Source organism: Saccostrea echinata, unplaced genomic scaffold (assembly GCF_033153115.1).
Source record: "Saccostrea echinata isolate AGI-Se365-2 ecotype Australia unplaced genomic scaffold, CSIRO_AGI_Sech_v1 ptg000010l, whole genome shotgun sequence".
NCBI classification, from domain to species: Eukaryota; Metazoa; Mollusca; class Bivalvia; order Ostreida; family Ostreidae; genus Saccostrea; species Saccostrea echinata.
In genome coordinates, this window is record NW_026889759.1 from 7,830,198 (window position 1) to 7,846,463 (window position 16,266).

The window sequence follows — 16,266 nt, forward strand, 5'->3', positions numbered from 1 at the left end:
TGTTCATGTTGAAACATTATTTTAAGTAAAGTTTCATTGCGAGAAACCTTTTGTTTTTGATGAATGGACATGATGGAAGGACATTTTTATATGACAAATGTTTTTTGACTATATATTTCTTCACATTTGATTACTGAGGTTTAGAGTCAAGGATCTTATACATGCAGCTTTCATAATATAAAATATGACATAAGAATAAATATATTTTTGTTATATGACATTGACAAAAATTATTGTTTGCATTCCAGAAAAATGAAAGGTCACGGATGTCAAGGCTCTGTAAAAATGGAAGATACATTTGTGAATATGAAGATGCAGAGATCAAGACATTGCATGATGCCTTCAAGCGTGGAGCTAGAGTATCAAGTAAGTCCTACATAGAGTACGTCTCACACTGATGTCATATGTGTTCATTGAGGTACATCTGTCACACTGATGTATAGATGAGGAGGAAAACCAGAAACGAAAAAGATCTGCTGTGGTACAAGTCATGATTGAGACCCACATTAAGAATTTTTGTTCATGAGTGAATGATGCAATGAACCTTCAGTGAAATAAGTCACACCTCCCCCCTCCCCCTCCCCCCCAACTCAAGCCCCCCCCCCCCCCCAATTTGTTACTGTTACTGTTATTGATCCGTGAGAGAAATAAACTAGCACATTGTTACTTATAATGCCGTGTCATCCCATTTATCACAGGTATTTCATATGTATCATCAATGATGTTTACATACATTATGAGGCACTGTAAATAATTGAGACTTATTTGTCAATCAGAAAAAAATGCCTGGAGCTTTAAGGCTTGGTAAAGATTTAATCATATCCTTGTTAGTGTAAACATTTACATATTAATCATTTATGAAATAGACCGATTGCTGGTGATACTTCTTAATACTTTCTTAGCTAGAAGGTATTAATTACAAGTGGTCTTTCTTTTTTCTGTTGGGTCCAAAGTCTTCTGACTTTAAAGTTTTTGGTTATTCATAAAGTACAAAGTCCAAGTATGATTCAATTAACAACATGTTTGTCTTTTGTCCTCGGGGCCACATATATCATGTGCTTCTTTTGAATTAGTTTATAGAATGAAGACATGATTAAGCAGTAATTCTAAAATGCACACAAATTTACAGAAGATGGTTGACATTTTATCAACTGTACCGTGAAATAATGTTTTATTAAAAATTTTATTATCAGTTAAACCCCCCCCCCAAAAAACTTTCATTGTGTTACAAAATATTCAACACATAATAAATTTCATGTTTTCTCTCTCTTGCAATAAAGTTGCAATATAAATTTATATGACACTCATATATTTAATCGATAACACTGACGTATGAAACATGTTCACTTGGGATTATAAAAAAATATCTCAAAAGATTTTCGGTTATTTCTTGCTTATATTTGTCAAAGAAGGCGTGCTAAATGTTTCACAATATGTTTGGAAAGTTGTTAAATAAAAGTCAGATTTTGAATAAAAACACGTATTTTATGTGAGTTATTTGATCATTGTAGATAATGGACAGGCATATGGATGGAAGCCCAGTCCCACAGAACCTTTCACATGGATCTCCTATAATGATGTAGGTTAATAATTTGCAAAATATGTGTATTGGTTTTTACCTCTACTAAAATTTCACAGTTAGAGCCATAAATATAAAGTTTGAATTATATAATTCACAGTTCAAATATATTTGAAGCATTTAACATCCCCTAAGTTTCAAAGATTCTGTTGAATTGTGTTGCAGTGTGTTTTTTGTTTTTGTGCATATGTAAATTTATCATTAAATTTTATTCTACTTCCTTCAGGAAAGACTGCTTTCTAGAGATGAATTTAAGATCAAGCATCCCATTTATTAATTTCCTTCTTTTCAAGTGATGTCTAGAAGTATTCCTTAATACTTACATGATGTGAAACTAAAATTTGATGTAGTGAAAATGACACATGCTTGATAAGTAGTTTTTTAAGTGTGATTGTGATTTAAGCATGGCAAAGAGGTACTGTGTCTTAAGATATCAAAGAGAGCAAAAAATATATGTAAATTATACAGTATTATGGTGTGTTTTTCCCCCATAGGTCCTTGTTCGAGCAGCTAATGTTGGTGCTGGCTTTATAGCAAAAGGACTAAAACCAGAAAACACGACGAATATTGGCATTTATTCCCAAAACAGAGTTGAGGTATCTAGTATGAAGTTCTCTCTGAAATTCATTTTTCTCATGCCACCAATATCAGATATGTCTAATTCATCCAACAGAGAAAATTCAAACAAAAAATAGATTTCTGAAAATGTTAATTACTGAAAATTGTGTAACCTTTTCAAGTTTTTGAATGGAGAGAATTTGTTGGCACTAATGTATCCAATTAAAATATGAAATTTTGATCTTTATGCAGTGAGCAACATTCTGTTGTAACACAAATTGAACTTTTTTTTCAGTATGGGATTACAGAACAAGGTTGCTACATGTACTCCATGGTCCTTGTACCTTTGTATGACACCCTGGGCCATGAAGCTTGTACACACATCATCAACCAAGGTAAAAGGCATTATAAATGTAGAAGAAGGTTATCTTAACCGAGAGAATTACTGGTAGTTGGAGATTGAAGAGAAAATAGAGATAAAACTGAGGAAACAAAATACTACCCCCATGATTGCAGTTGTCACAGTTAACAAAATAATTATGTAAATTTAATGGGATGAAAACTTTTCTCTTATTAAAATATGTACTGTATTACAATTTTTGTTATTGTTACCAAAACATTTTAGAACAAAAATGTAGCCTCTGCCCTCTGTCAATTTTGTTATAAATAAATAAATTGAAGCAATATTCAGAGCACAGAGAAGGTTATCCAAACTATATGTACATCACGTTTTTATCATAGACAAAGCATTGAGTCTTGTCTATATAAATATATAGTCAAACCTTGTTATCTCAAACTTGATGGGACCGAGGAAAAATTTCGAGATATCCGAGGATTTGAGATATTGAGGGTAAAATACTAAAAGAATAAGTGTTTGGGACTTCCAAATCACTTCGACATATCCATGGTATTTGAGAGATCAGTGTTTGAGATATCGAAGTTCAACTGTACATATATATATTTACCCAAGTGTTTTATTATTTTAAAAATATCTATTATGTGTATAAAAATGTTCTCTTACTAGCTGAGATTAGTTTGGTGATCTGTGATAAGATAGTGAAGGTGAAGGCCCTACTGGACAGGATTAAGGAGATGCCTAATCTTAGGAAGGTGGTTCTGGTGGAGGAACCATCTGATGAAATCAAAGAGAGTGCCGCCAATCACAAGATAGACCTCTTCTCCTTCTCTGAATTAGAGGTGGGGACTAATACTGCTACTTACTATACACATCTGATTCATTTACATTTGGGCTTACTTATCTGATCAAAGTTTATTTATTTTTCATGTGTGATAAATTTTCTTTGCTCTTTAATTTTTAGATTTTTTTTTTAAACTTATTACCTTTGAATTGATGAGGCATAAGTCTTAGGTCTTTGTAATTTTGAATGAAAAGTCAAAGAAACAGGTATTACTGTAACAAAAAGTGATATTAAAAGCTGGTTTAATGTTATCTTGAAGAGGGTTATTTCATGGTTATCGAATATTATAATTATATGTAAACATGTTTGATAATTTAAAATTATTATATGATTATGTAACTTTCAGGCTCTAGGTGAACAGAACCCCCAGGAGCCAAAGGTAAGCTCAATTTAAAGAAAAAGTCAACAATATTTAGCTCTGATAGACTTAATTTGAAAGTCAGAGGATTGCAATGAGGATTTGTAAATTCAATTCATTGAGTTATTATAATTTCAGCTTTGTTAATTGGAATTAAATTTAAAAGACCTTTGAGAAAGTGGGTGAAGAATGCACATTTAGTTAACTGTCATATATCTTCTGTCATAATTGGTTTATATTTACATGTAAAGTTTAAAGGTGAATTTCTAAAGAAAAAAAATCTCAAACATATTTCCTGCTGTGTTGTTTTGATAATGTACATACATGACTGTGTATTGTTTGTGGTAAAATGAATTCTTGATTCTTTTTTCAGCCCTCTAAGCCTGATGATTTGTGTGTTTTATGCTACACCAGTGGTACAACAGGTAATCCCCTTTATATATGCTACAGTAAACAGGAAATAAATCTCAGGACATGGCAGAACATTATTTATTGCTGTAAATACTTGTTCAGTGGTGTTCTTGATATAGTTGTTGAATAGTGATTTGTAAATAAACTTGGAATGAAGGATAATAGAAGTACATGACATATCAATCTCTGGCATTTCTCCTGTGGTTATATATTTGGTCAAGTGTTTTAAATATTCTGAAATTTATTATGCCATACCCTGTCTCTTGTGCGACATTGAGTGACAATTTACAAAACTCTAGGGTGAGGGATTTATTTCTTGAAAATGTATTTGAAAAAAAAAAGATTTATTTAGTCAGTTGTTCTGTACTTTACTTCACCTAGGGACAGTCAGCAAGGAAATACCATAGACAAAAGAAATTAATATTAGCCCCTACATTTTATTATTAGATGTGCCGTAAATAACATATAAAACGTAGGGGACAATTTTAATTAGATGCCATAGACTGATTCTAGGCATGCTGTTCACACCACTCAAAGTTTTCTGACAAAGAACAATATTTGCAAAAGAATTGCTAATGATTTGTGTGATTTCATTTTGTAATCTAAATTCTAGTACTTATTAAGTATGCTAAGTATACAAGTACATGTACATATCTTGTATAGATATTTTCAACTATAATGATTTTTTGCCCCTTGCTTCCTTGTATGTCATATGTCACAGTCAGTAATTAATCAATCTATCAATAAATAATGATATATTTGATAAATATTCACAGTATATTTTGGGAAGTCGTTGGGGTGGGGGTAGGTAATTTTTCATTGTAGTGTATGTTTCATAGATAAGTACATACAGCTACTACCAAGATCATTATGTTTCACAGACAAGCCTTCTTTCATGAATAACAATATGAAAAAAATATCTTAGTGAAAAAAAAATATGTTTACTATCTTACTGATAAAATAAAAAACATGATATTTGCAGGTTTACCTAAAGGTGCCATGCTTACACACAAAGGGACTATGGCAACAGTTGTGGCTGCTGCAACAATACTGGTGAGTTTTGTCATTTGTGGTATAGTGACTTTAGATCTACCTTTCATCATATTTCTAGATCCTCCTCTTTCATAATTTTAAATTTACTCAACAGAGATGAGAACTACATTTTTCTCAAGTTTGAAAGGATATAATTATAGTGCTGTATGATGTTATTAAGGAGGGATTCTTCTCATAAGATCACTTATTTCTTATATTTAAAAATCAATGAAATTTTCACAGAATCAAGAAGACAGTATGACTAAGTAATGGTATCAGTTAGATTAAATTTGACCGTTTTATATTAGAGGCAAGGTCAGTACCTTTTCCCTGGACATTAAGAATAAAAAATTACTGTTGCCAATCATGCGATGCCTACTTCTATTTCAATAAATTAAATGTTTTTCTTTTTGCATAAAGAGATATTACTATATAGGGTCTATAAGATGATATTACCAAATTGACATAAATAATTTAACTAAAATGGATATTGGCTAATCTGAATTTTCTCTCTTTTTCTTAAAATTTTAAGATATTTTAGTTATTTTTATATGCTTCCTATATTTAAATTATTCTTATTTTCACATATGGTAAAGTTGTCACATAAAGATACAAAATGATATAAAAACAAAAAGTTTTGACAATTTACTAAGAGAGAAAAAACACTTTTTACAGATTTTTGGCTCAAATCTGAATTTAGATTGGAAGCTTTTAAAAGCTAACATAATTGTAGTTTGTTTGGAAAATCATATTTATTTCATATATTTTAAAACTTTAGTCCCTTATTATTAATTTAACTTACATTTAAAAATTATAACTAAATTCATTGTTCTATAATTATTTTGAGAGGCAGAAAAGAAGATATTTTCATACGCCGCCATTCCGCCAAAAATATAGTCCCTGCTAGATTTCAAACTCACTTTACCATTTCTATTTAAAGTTGTACAATTGTGATGAGGAAAGAAAAATATGATCTTTTAAATCTCTTACATCTAAATATATAAAACATATAAGCAAGTATACTTTGTATATTTCATCTAGTCAGAAACCAGACAAGAATCCCTCCTTAAATACAACTTGAATATCCAGTGTGTGTTATATGAATCCCTGATGGTCATTTTTCCTTTTTTTTTTTTTTTTGCAGAAACCGGGTGGAATAGACATTTCTCCTGAAGATACTCTCATCTCTTATCTCCCCTTAGCTCATTCATATGAAAGGTTACTAGAGGTATACAAATTAAACATTCCTCTAATGCCTAAAATGTAAATAAATATTGAAAATAGTTGGGATGTGGAAATTAATTATATAAATATTAATTGTATGGAAAAGATTTTAAATCAACGTACGTGTGATGTATTTTTATTCTTCCTCTCTGATTTGAAATCAACTGTATTTTTTAGTGTTACTGTGTATTAAATGGAGCCAGAATAGGGTTCTTCCAAGGTGATGTAAAATTATTGATGGATGACATTAAGGAGCTACAGCCCACACTCTTCCCATCTGTACCAAGGCTACTCAACAGAGTCTATGATAAAGTAATACCATTAGCACATGCACTTGGATATTTTATGTTTTTAACATGACACATGGACATATACCCTGATTATAATCTAGTTATAATTTTTTTTTTTTACTTGTGATCTGCTGATTTATTTCTGAAAATGTAATAAAAAAAGGAAATGAAATACTGCTTTAATGAGGAGAATAGGAGTAGTATTGCTGACATTTATTTCAAATTTTCATTTTTTGTAGGTCATGACTCAGTTAAGTGAAGGGTCGGCTATAAAAAGAAAGTTGTTTAACATGGCCATTGCTAGCAAGGAAAATGAACTCAAAAAGTAGGTTTCCTTTTTTTTTTTTTTTTTTTTTTTTTTGATTTGAAAAGTAAACCATTCACCTGTCAATTTCCTGTAATTTATGAATACTCCACATTGAAATCAAGTGGCAATAGTTTTAAAATGGGTATTTCAATGGTATTTTTATCACAAGAATTTGATGAGTTGCTGTTGTTTGACTTGCATGTGATCCTGCTTGTCAGGAACTTTTAAAACTAATATGTACAAAATTTATTAATTGACACACATAAATGTATTATATGAATTTCTCCACAGGAGTATTATTAGAAATGATAGTATATGGGACAAAGTGGTATTCAAGAAGATTCAGGCAGGTTTGGGTGGAAAGGTTAAGCTTATAACAACAGGATCTGCCCCCCTGTCCCCTAAAGTCCTTCACTTCCTGAGATGTGTTGTGGGGTGTCCCGTAAGTACACGAAATAAATCAATTCCTAAACAAACATGAACTTATGAAGAGTAACGTCTCTATATTATTCAAACAATACTTATCTTTAAAACACATGAAAAAAACTACAATCCTTTCCATCACTAGATATGAAAGCACTTGTTATTATTTTACTTATTTTGACAGGTTGTGGAGGGATATGGACAGACAGAATGCCATGCTGTCTGTACAGTGACACTGGTGGGAGATCCAGACACAGGTATAGTGAAATCATGACAACATAATTATGTAGGAAGAGAGAAAAAGTTTATGTGACAAAAGAAGTACTCTGACAGAATAAGCCCCATTCTGTTGCTGCAGATTGCAGTACCTGCATGACTATACTATGACTAAGTTCTGTAACAGTCCCAGCTCCACCAATAGGCATCACAGCTTGTAGTAGGACATTGGTTCAGAATACAAGAGGTCACCTCTGGGTACTCTCTACCCTTGGTCTGGGGACTTTCCCAGAAGCCTGATTGAAACACAAGGTTCCTGTATGTAGCTTCTAAGGCAGGTCTGGACAGAGTACATCTATTTAACACACAAAAATGCCTTTTATACCTTCGTTTTATATACATAGCAAATTATTAGTTTTTAACATCTTGAACATTTTTCAATGATAAGTTTGAAACTTTGTGTCCTTAAGATGACTGTATTCAAACTTCCTATATAAGTATCTTCATTGTTGTAAAAAGAGATATTTATTTAGCTTGTGGTTTATCTTATACTTGTCTTTTTGTATGTTTAGAAAATGTGAAAGTAAGGGGAATAACTTTTTAAAGTGATAGCACTTTGAAAACTTAAAGTTAAATTTTAGCTTGAAATATACAATGAAACATAAATTTAAATGCCTTTACATGCAAGAAAAATTACAAACAAATCATTGCTGTATCATCAAATTTAGAAAAATGGAGAGTGAACAAATAATTTGGACTGTGTATTGAAGGTTTTATTAGTTACCAAGTAATGTCTAAAAGTCATGAGAGGATGAAAAAAAAATTATAATATTAAATCAATTTAGATGATACAGAATGATAATAATAAGCTGTAAAGAGATTTATCAAGATCAATTATTAAAACATGTAGTGCAGTATCATTCCCAAATTATCTTATTAAGAACTTGCGTGTAGAAATGCTACTTGGACACACAAGTTTGTTAGTATGGGATTTTCACTGAAACAAATTGCTAGTTATTGTTGAGATGATGTATTTCAAAAATGTTTTGGTATGCAGGAAATGTAGGCCCACCACTGCCTTGCTGTCAGATAAAACTGGCTGATGTAGAGGAAATGAATTATTTTGCAAAGGATGACAAAGGGGAGGTAAATCAAATATTCTGTATGATCAGAAATTCATGCTTTAAGAAATTATATGTAAGAAATTTATTAAAATTAAATAAAGTTCATAAACTAAATGGATCATCATTAACTATTAAACTTTAATGGATGATTTTAAGCAATTTTAGATGATAGAAAAGTTGTTTGGGATTGATATGACATACAATTAATTATCTGTCCAATAGGTTTGCGTAAAAGGACCCAATGTGTTCCTTGGTTACTATAGAGATCAAGCCAAAACTGAAGAAGCTCTAGATAAAGATGGCTGGCTTCACACAGGAGACATTGGACAGTGGCTAGAAGTAAGGTCCTTCTGAGTAAACAATTAAAAAAAATGTTCTATAAAAATGTTTATAAGAAGAAAACACATGTTTCTTGTAACTTTATCCAAGTCTCAGACAGAGAATCTCATTTCTTTGTTTTTTTTTCTTTTTTTTTCAGAATGGAACTTTGAAAATTATTGATAGAAAGAAGAATATTTTCAAATTAGCACAGGTATATATATTAAAAAAAAATACAATGTGGGTATTATTAGCAACTTAACACATTGAATACTTCAATAGGCAAATTTATTTTTCAATCTTGACTTATTCTTCAGTGCCTAATAGTTAAATTGTGTAATTAGTATACTTAATAAACAGTTTTAGTATAACATAGTTTTGTACATGTTTTAGGGTGAATACATTGCCCCAGAGAAGATAGAAAGTGTCTATGTAAGAAGCCCCCTTGTGGCACAAGTATTTGTTCATGGAGAGAGCTTAAAGGTAGGATTCTTCTCTTTAATGATTTTTTTCTAAATAAAAAATTAAGTTTCTTCTCTTATGATAGATTTCTTGTACAAAAGACGCAGATAAAATCAAATTAAAGCTTCTTCTCTTCAATATATTTCTTGTTCAGACATAAATTAGATAAAAAAAATTAATTAATACACTCTTTATTCTCAGTCGAGTTTGGTTGGCATAGTTGTACCAGATCCAGATGTGTTACCAAACTGGGCCAAAACAAAACTGAATGTGTCTCAATCCATGGAGGAGTTGTGTTCTAATGCTGTAAGTAAGATCCTGTGAAGAATTGTTTAAATTTCAGTTTTAGAGTGTTCTATAAATTTTAGTGATTGAAATAGTTTTGTACCAATCTAAAATTAATACACATATTATCAATACTTTTAATAAGAGTCCACTCAGATTTTAATTTAGGGATAGTTTAAATACTGTCAAACTAACTGAACAAACAATTACTGATTTTAAAAGCATTTACTTAATCAATCACCAGAGAGTATGCATTACCCCCATATTACTGTAAGTGAAAAATGACTGACACTGTATTTTTTTTTTTTATATATGTCTTATTGTGTATTTTTATCCTGATAGGATGTAAAGAAAGAGATTTTGGCTGACATGACCAAGTATGGAAAAGCAGGAGGACTCCACTCATTTGAACAAGTAAGTTGTTTAAGCTTTATATACTTAGCTGCATGGTCAAAACATTTTTTTTCAAAATAAATGTAGTACACAAAAGAGTTCTAGGTAGCACTAATTGATTCTAAGCAAAACATTTAGAAAAGTGAATGTTCGTTTTTACTTAGCTATTAGTGTAAGTGAGAAAAATCAACACATTGGGGTAATCTACACAAGTACTGAACTAAGAATGACGTTTCTCTTTAGATTCTTTTCCATTTTTTCATATCCTAGATTGATATTTTTCCCGATATTACTACCAGCACATGATGCTCTCCCATACATGTACTTGTATAATTTGCAAGCCGTAAATTTCTTCATTTACTGTCCATTGGTAGCTCCTCTGAAATGAAAGCTTACCGTATATACTCGCATATAAGTCAGTCCTCCTACAAGTCGGTAATATTTTTTAAGCTAAAATTAGAGGGATTGACCTGCTAAAATACCAATCTTTTTATAACTCGCGTATAAGTCTGTTGAAGAGTTTTGGACCAAAGTTTAACTCCCAAAAAAACCGACTTATAGGTGAGTATATATGGAAAGTGAGCTTTTCTGATCGGCATCCGTCTGTCCATCCATCTGTAAACTTTTCACATTTTTGACTTCTTCTTAAGAACTGTGGACCAGTTTTAACTGAAGTTGGCACAAAGCATCCTTGGGTAAAGGGGATTTTAAATTCATCAACTGAAGGGACAAGCCCCCTTCCAAGAACCAGTGAAACTTATATGAAAGCTTTCAGATTTAGTGTAGATTCTAAATTGTTCAAATCATGGTCCCCAGGGGTAGGATGGGGCCACAATAGGGAATAGAAGTTTTACAGAAGTATATGTTAATTGGAACAAATGTTTAAACATCCTTCTCAAGAACAACTGGGCCAAAAAAGATGAAACATCTTCGAAAGCTCTCTATATAATGTAGATTTTAAATTGCTCAAATGATGACCCCCAGGAGTAGGGTCGGGTCACAGTAAGAGATCAAAGTTTTAAACTGGACTAGATAAAAAATTTCAAAATTCCTCTCAAGAACCAAATAAAGTGGATTCAATATATATTTTTTTTAAATCATAGACCCTGGATTAGAGTTCGCTTAAATTGGGGTCTCTTTTATATGATGCATGTATACAGGAAAAGAATTTTCTTCTCCATAACTGCAGGACCATGTTTGTCATATTGATATTGAAGCATCCCCTGGTTGTGTGGATTCAGAGACCCTTTAAAGTTAGGATGGGGTAGTAATATTTAGTCACATTTTTTCATGGGAATATAAAAGAGAATTTTTTAAGTCTGAAAAGCAGCAGGGCTAAAGTTAATCAGTTGAGCATTGTGGCCCATGGGCTACTAGTGTTGTTTTCTAATGATTTGAGTATCTAGTATATAACCTGCATATCATCAGCTTAAAGCACTGAATCACTTACTTTCAGGTCAAGGACATTTTCCTCCATCCAGATTTGTTTTCTGTGGAAAATGGACTATTGACACCAACATTTAAGGCAAAAAGACATGAACTCAAAGTCAAATTTAAGTCACAAATCGATGAAATGTACACACAACTAGCGTAAAGTATGTGCATTTAGAAACCAGTTATATATATGTATTTTTTCAAAATACTAAATGGAGATTTTGCTTTGAATTTTACATATTTTTCTTGATTGCAAAGCACCAGAAGCAAATAGTTATCAAGGGTCAGAATCTCTCATTAAAGCTAGTAATATTGATTTGCTGTGAAATGTACCTAGTTCTGGTGAAGAAAATGTTTTTAAATTTTCTTTGAACGATTTTTTTCCCCACTGTTTATTCAAAAATTAAGAGTTTACTGGATGAAGGTCCATGCAGAATATGAGTTGAAATAAAGTGGTTTTTTTTTGTATGTGATAAAGGTTGTGAACTTTTCTGCTTTTATCATTTACAACATCATAACTGTGATTTGATAGATCTTATATCATTAGATATACTAGTCCAGAAATGAGATTTCTTGAAGAACTTAAAATGAAATGTTTTGAATTCAAGTCTAAACAAAAAAGCATAAAAGTGCTATAAATAAAAATACATGTAGTCCATTTGCTCCCTTAACACCCCTTGTATTCTCTCCACTTGATTTTAATATCTGTTATATACATTAATGTTCATGAAGATGTTTGCAAAATCTTACGCATTGGATTTAAAGGCAAAACATTCACTCAGTAATTAGTAATTGTGTTCTGTTGGATAATTTAACAGCAGTTCGATCAAAGTACCAGTGTTTTATTTATTATCTATTCACTATTTGCATACACACTGTTTAAAGCACAATTATGAAATATTTTCATATGTACGTACATGTAGAAGCTGTTACATGTATATAATATACTTGTCACTGATAACTCATCAGATAGCATCTTGTTTTTGTAATTATTCTAAGGGAAAGAATGAAATATTGTAATTATATTGCACAATTTCAATTTATTGCAAAACTTCTGTGCTAGTTTGAACTTTTCTCTGTTTGATATTTGATGCTATTTTAAATTATTCTGTGTTAGAAAAACACAGTTTAACAAGCTAGTCAGTACTTTCATTCAAGTCTAGGTTGGGAAAGACATAAAATTTTGCTTGCATACATTTTATTATGATGTAGGCATTCCAAATTGAAAGTCATCGTCATTTTGATTGTAGCTCCATCACAGTGTATACCTTAGAGGATTTTTTTTTTGTTTGAATAGGACCAAGCTATAAATTGACACAATAGAGATTTTTTTTTGAAAATTTGTTATTCCACACACCACCTTTGAGTAGTGCCATGTTTTGTCAGTGATATTATTAAAGTGTATATTCTAGAATCATCATTGTTCATGTGGGACCAATGTTCGTATATTTTTGACCCCATGAACAAATTTTGTCAAATTATTGATTTATTGAATATTCTGTAAATATAGGTTACCCATGAAAATATGTCCCCACGATCCAGTAAAATTTTAGTAGTCCACGAACATTGACCCCCCATGAACTAAAATGCGTTTACAGTATGTGATGTATTACTGTACATAAATTCATATTTAGCATACATATCACTTAAATAAATTGATAATGTTTAGCTCAGTATCTAGCAAAATTTTTGATGCTGTACAAAGTTCATGCAATACCTTGAGCAACTGGATGAAGTTCAATTGTAAGATAGCTCATTCCTCTGCCTATTTATTTTGGCCATCAATATTACATATTCTATATGGCAAGGGTTTTTAACATACATGTACATATGGATAGTACTTCATGAATCATGATACATGCACTATGTTCCAAGTATAACAAATAATTTTTGAATGACTGTTGTACAAGAATGTGCATTTTTTCACCACATTTATATTCTTTCCCATGTGTAAAAGTTTTTTGGGTGTTCATTATTCATAGTTTTAGAACCTGCTTTATTTAAATGAGTTTAATACAAATTACAGTTACAAGAGTTTGCTTTATCTTCATTCACATCATTTAAATGATAAGGAGAACACAGAAAAAAGAACTGAGCATGTACAGCTATATTTCATGTGAATAATTTTGTGTTTAGCAAATTTTCTTTCAATGCATTTGAACATTTTAAAGAATAAATGTGAGCAATAATGAATTCTTTATGTCTTTTCCTTCTTTTTATGCTTAATGATGCTGAGTATGCCAAATTCTACTAATTCACTCACTTCAGGAAGAAATAAGGCATTTCAACTTAACCAAGAGGAATTTTTTGTAACCTGGAATGACTTAGATTGAATGATGCTGTTGGGCAGGCTCATTTGAATAAGACTTCTGTGACCATTAAATTTTCACATTCTGAGATGCCCACTCTGGAAACCAGATGAGAATTTTGTAATTTTATAATTTTTATAATTTGAGCAAAAGGTCTTGTAGTATTTGTAAAATTTCCTTTGAATTGCAAAAAATAAGCACTTTCCCAATGGCCCTATAATCTTATAGTAAATGTACCTGTATTTTGAGATGTTAGATTTTCCCTAAACTTGGTATGTGTACTGAAGTCAGTGAAAGTTACATATATATGTAAAATGAAAGAGTTTTTCTATTGCAGTTTTCATACCATAAAACTCCAGTGGCCTCACTTAAATAAAAAACTCCTTTGGAATTCCATGTCTTTAAGAATCAACAAAGATCACAAAATTAATGTCAACACTTATTTCTTTATTAAAAATATCAGTTAAAATTAAATTTAAATGCTCATTAGGGTTCATCATTTTGATCAATGTCTGAATCAATACTGCACATGTACTGTACATTTATTTTAACAAATTTAAATCTACTATTGACTGTCTCATGTGTTCTCTGGGGCACAAAGTGGAAGTAAAATTAAATATGAAAATGTTAATTTAATTTTTTATATGAAAAAAAAGCTTTCTTAAGAGTATGTAAATTTATATGTATTTTTGAAAATAATTTCTCAGAAGTAAGTAAGCTCTCTAAAAATGACTTTTTGCATGAGAAAAGTTATTACCTTATCCCTAATAATGCCCTTCTGAAAAAACTTATTTTCTAAAAAATATTTATAAATTTGTGTATTATTAAAAAGTTTACTTTTTTTTCATATAAAAATTTTACTCTTGAAATACATGTATGTACTTAAAATCTACATGAAAACTTAAAATATGTACTATTTTAAAACTCAATTACATGTAATTTCATCCTTCAAAAGAAAAGTTTGGTCTGTGAGTAATTCACTTGAGTTCACTGAAAGTATATTAACAATTTACGCATGAAATTATGTCCCTACAAACCAGAAATTTTGGTTGCCCATAAACATTGACTCCCATAATTAAAATGATTCCATGGTATGTTAAAAATCTACAATAAACATCACAAGACAGGTTACTTAAAATGGATTTTACAAACTTTTTGGATGTAAAAACTACTTAAAAAGGATCATGTTCAGATCAAGAATTGATGAGAATAGCAATACTAGTACATTATATTGCATATGCCAACAGCTACATGTTTATAAAACACACATCTGCAACAAATTGTTCACAGAACAAATAGTAAATATATTACATAGTATTTTTTCACACTTCATAAACTGGCATTTCAGTATCAAAACTCATGGTACAACATAAGAATTTTGTTTTCATGATCAGAGTATGTTACTTGTCATGATGATAAACAAATATTTACATTTCCAATGTCTTTGTCCGAGATAAAATTACAAATTGTAAAAATACTTTATTTCTACATAAATCTACTGGTTCATCGATAGGCGCGGTTAAAAAAAATCACGTGCGGGGCGGGACAAATAGCGGGGCTATTAGCACGGGAATTTGCAGAATCAGGAGCATGTAAATATAAGGAATAACTGTCAGATTTTTTGGATTCATGACGATGATCAATCGATTGGCTTGCGTGATAATTTTATGCATAAACGCCTTCGGCGTTTATGCAAATTATCACGCAAGCCACTCGATTGATCACATCATGAATCCAAAAAATTAGACAGTTATTCCTTAAATAAACACCTGAAAAATCATAAACCAAGATGCTTTCACATATGAAAATAGACAATTAATGCATCAATATATTGAAAAGTAAGCATTGAAGATAAATACATGTAGATATCTATCGGGTAGCCGACTGGTTTTCATTCCATAAATGCACTAGAAAAAGTATAAAATAATGCTTTTGAAACTGGAAACAGAAAATTTCAAATCTAAGTCATTTTTAATTATTTTCTGTATGAATCCTAAGTATCTATAATCTTTTGTAGAACTCCATAAAAATAGGAAATTTTCACAATTTGTTGTTGTTGTTTTTTTTGGTCTGAGCTGCACCCTTTTGAAAATTTAAACCAAAAGGTAAAACTTTATGTTTTTATATATAATGTATACTGTAGTATTACTTATCTTTGCAAATAAATCTTATGTAATATTTTTATAATTTGCTTCAAAGTGCAAAAATTAGCACTTTCCTATATAATCCTATAGTAATGTACTAATATTTTGAGCTGGTCTTTAAATAATACCCAGATATCAGATTTTCCCAAACTTTGCATATACATTGAAGTCAGTTTTGGTTACACATGGGATAAAATTGA

The 16,266-nt window shown here is 30.7% G+C and overlaps 1 protein-coding gene across 3 annotated transcripts in view; it reads left to right on the forward strand.

Annotated features, from left to right (window-relative positions):
- The window catches only part of LOC133184293 (long-chain-fatty-acid--CoA ligase 1-like), a 58,822-nt gene extending 45,016 nt beyond the window's left edge, over positions 1–13,806 (forward strand). For all 3 annotated transcript variants that reach the window (XM_061319298.1, XM_061319297.1, XM_061319299.1), the window contains 20 exons: positions 249–366; positions 1,512–1,579; positions 2,074–2,175; positions 2,433–2,532; positions 3,162–3,334; positions 3,683–3,715; positions 4,068–4,119; positions 5,088–5,158; positions 6,282–6,365; positions 6,539–6,673; positions 6,891–6,976; positions 7,250–7,400; positions 7,566–7,638; positions 8,655–8,743; positions 8,944–9,060; positions 9,200–9,253; positions 9,433–9,522; positions 9,703–9,807; positions 10,129–10,200; positions 11,636–13,806. In XM_061319298.1, the coding sequence (XP_061175282.1) occupies positions 249–366; positions 1,512–1,579; positions 2,074–2,175; positions 2,433–2,532; positions 3,162–3,334; positions 3,683–3,715; positions 4,068–4,119; positions 5,088–5,158; positions 6,282–6,365; positions 6,539–6,673; positions 6,891–6,976; positions 7,250–7,400; positions 7,566–7,638; positions 8,655–8,743; positions 8,944–9,060; positions 9,200–9,253; positions 9,433–9,522; positions 9,703–9,807; positions 10,129–10,200; positions 11,636–11,773 (1,911 nt within the window). In that variant the 3' untranslated portion in view covers positions 11,774–13,806. The remainder of the gene's footprint in view (positions 1–248; positions 367–1,511; positions 1,580–2,073; positions 2,176–2,432; positions 2,533–3,161; positions 3,335–3,682; positions 3,716–4,067; positions 4,120–5,087; positions 5,159–6,281; positions 6,366–6,538; positions 6,674–6,890; positions 6,977–7,249; positions 7,401–7,565; positions 7,639–8,654; positions 8,744–8,943; positions 9,061–9,199; positions 9,254–9,432; positions 9,523–9,702; positions 9,808–10,128; positions 10,201–11,635) is intronic.
- The last annotated feature ends 2,460 nt before the right edge of the window (positions 13,807–16,266 follow it).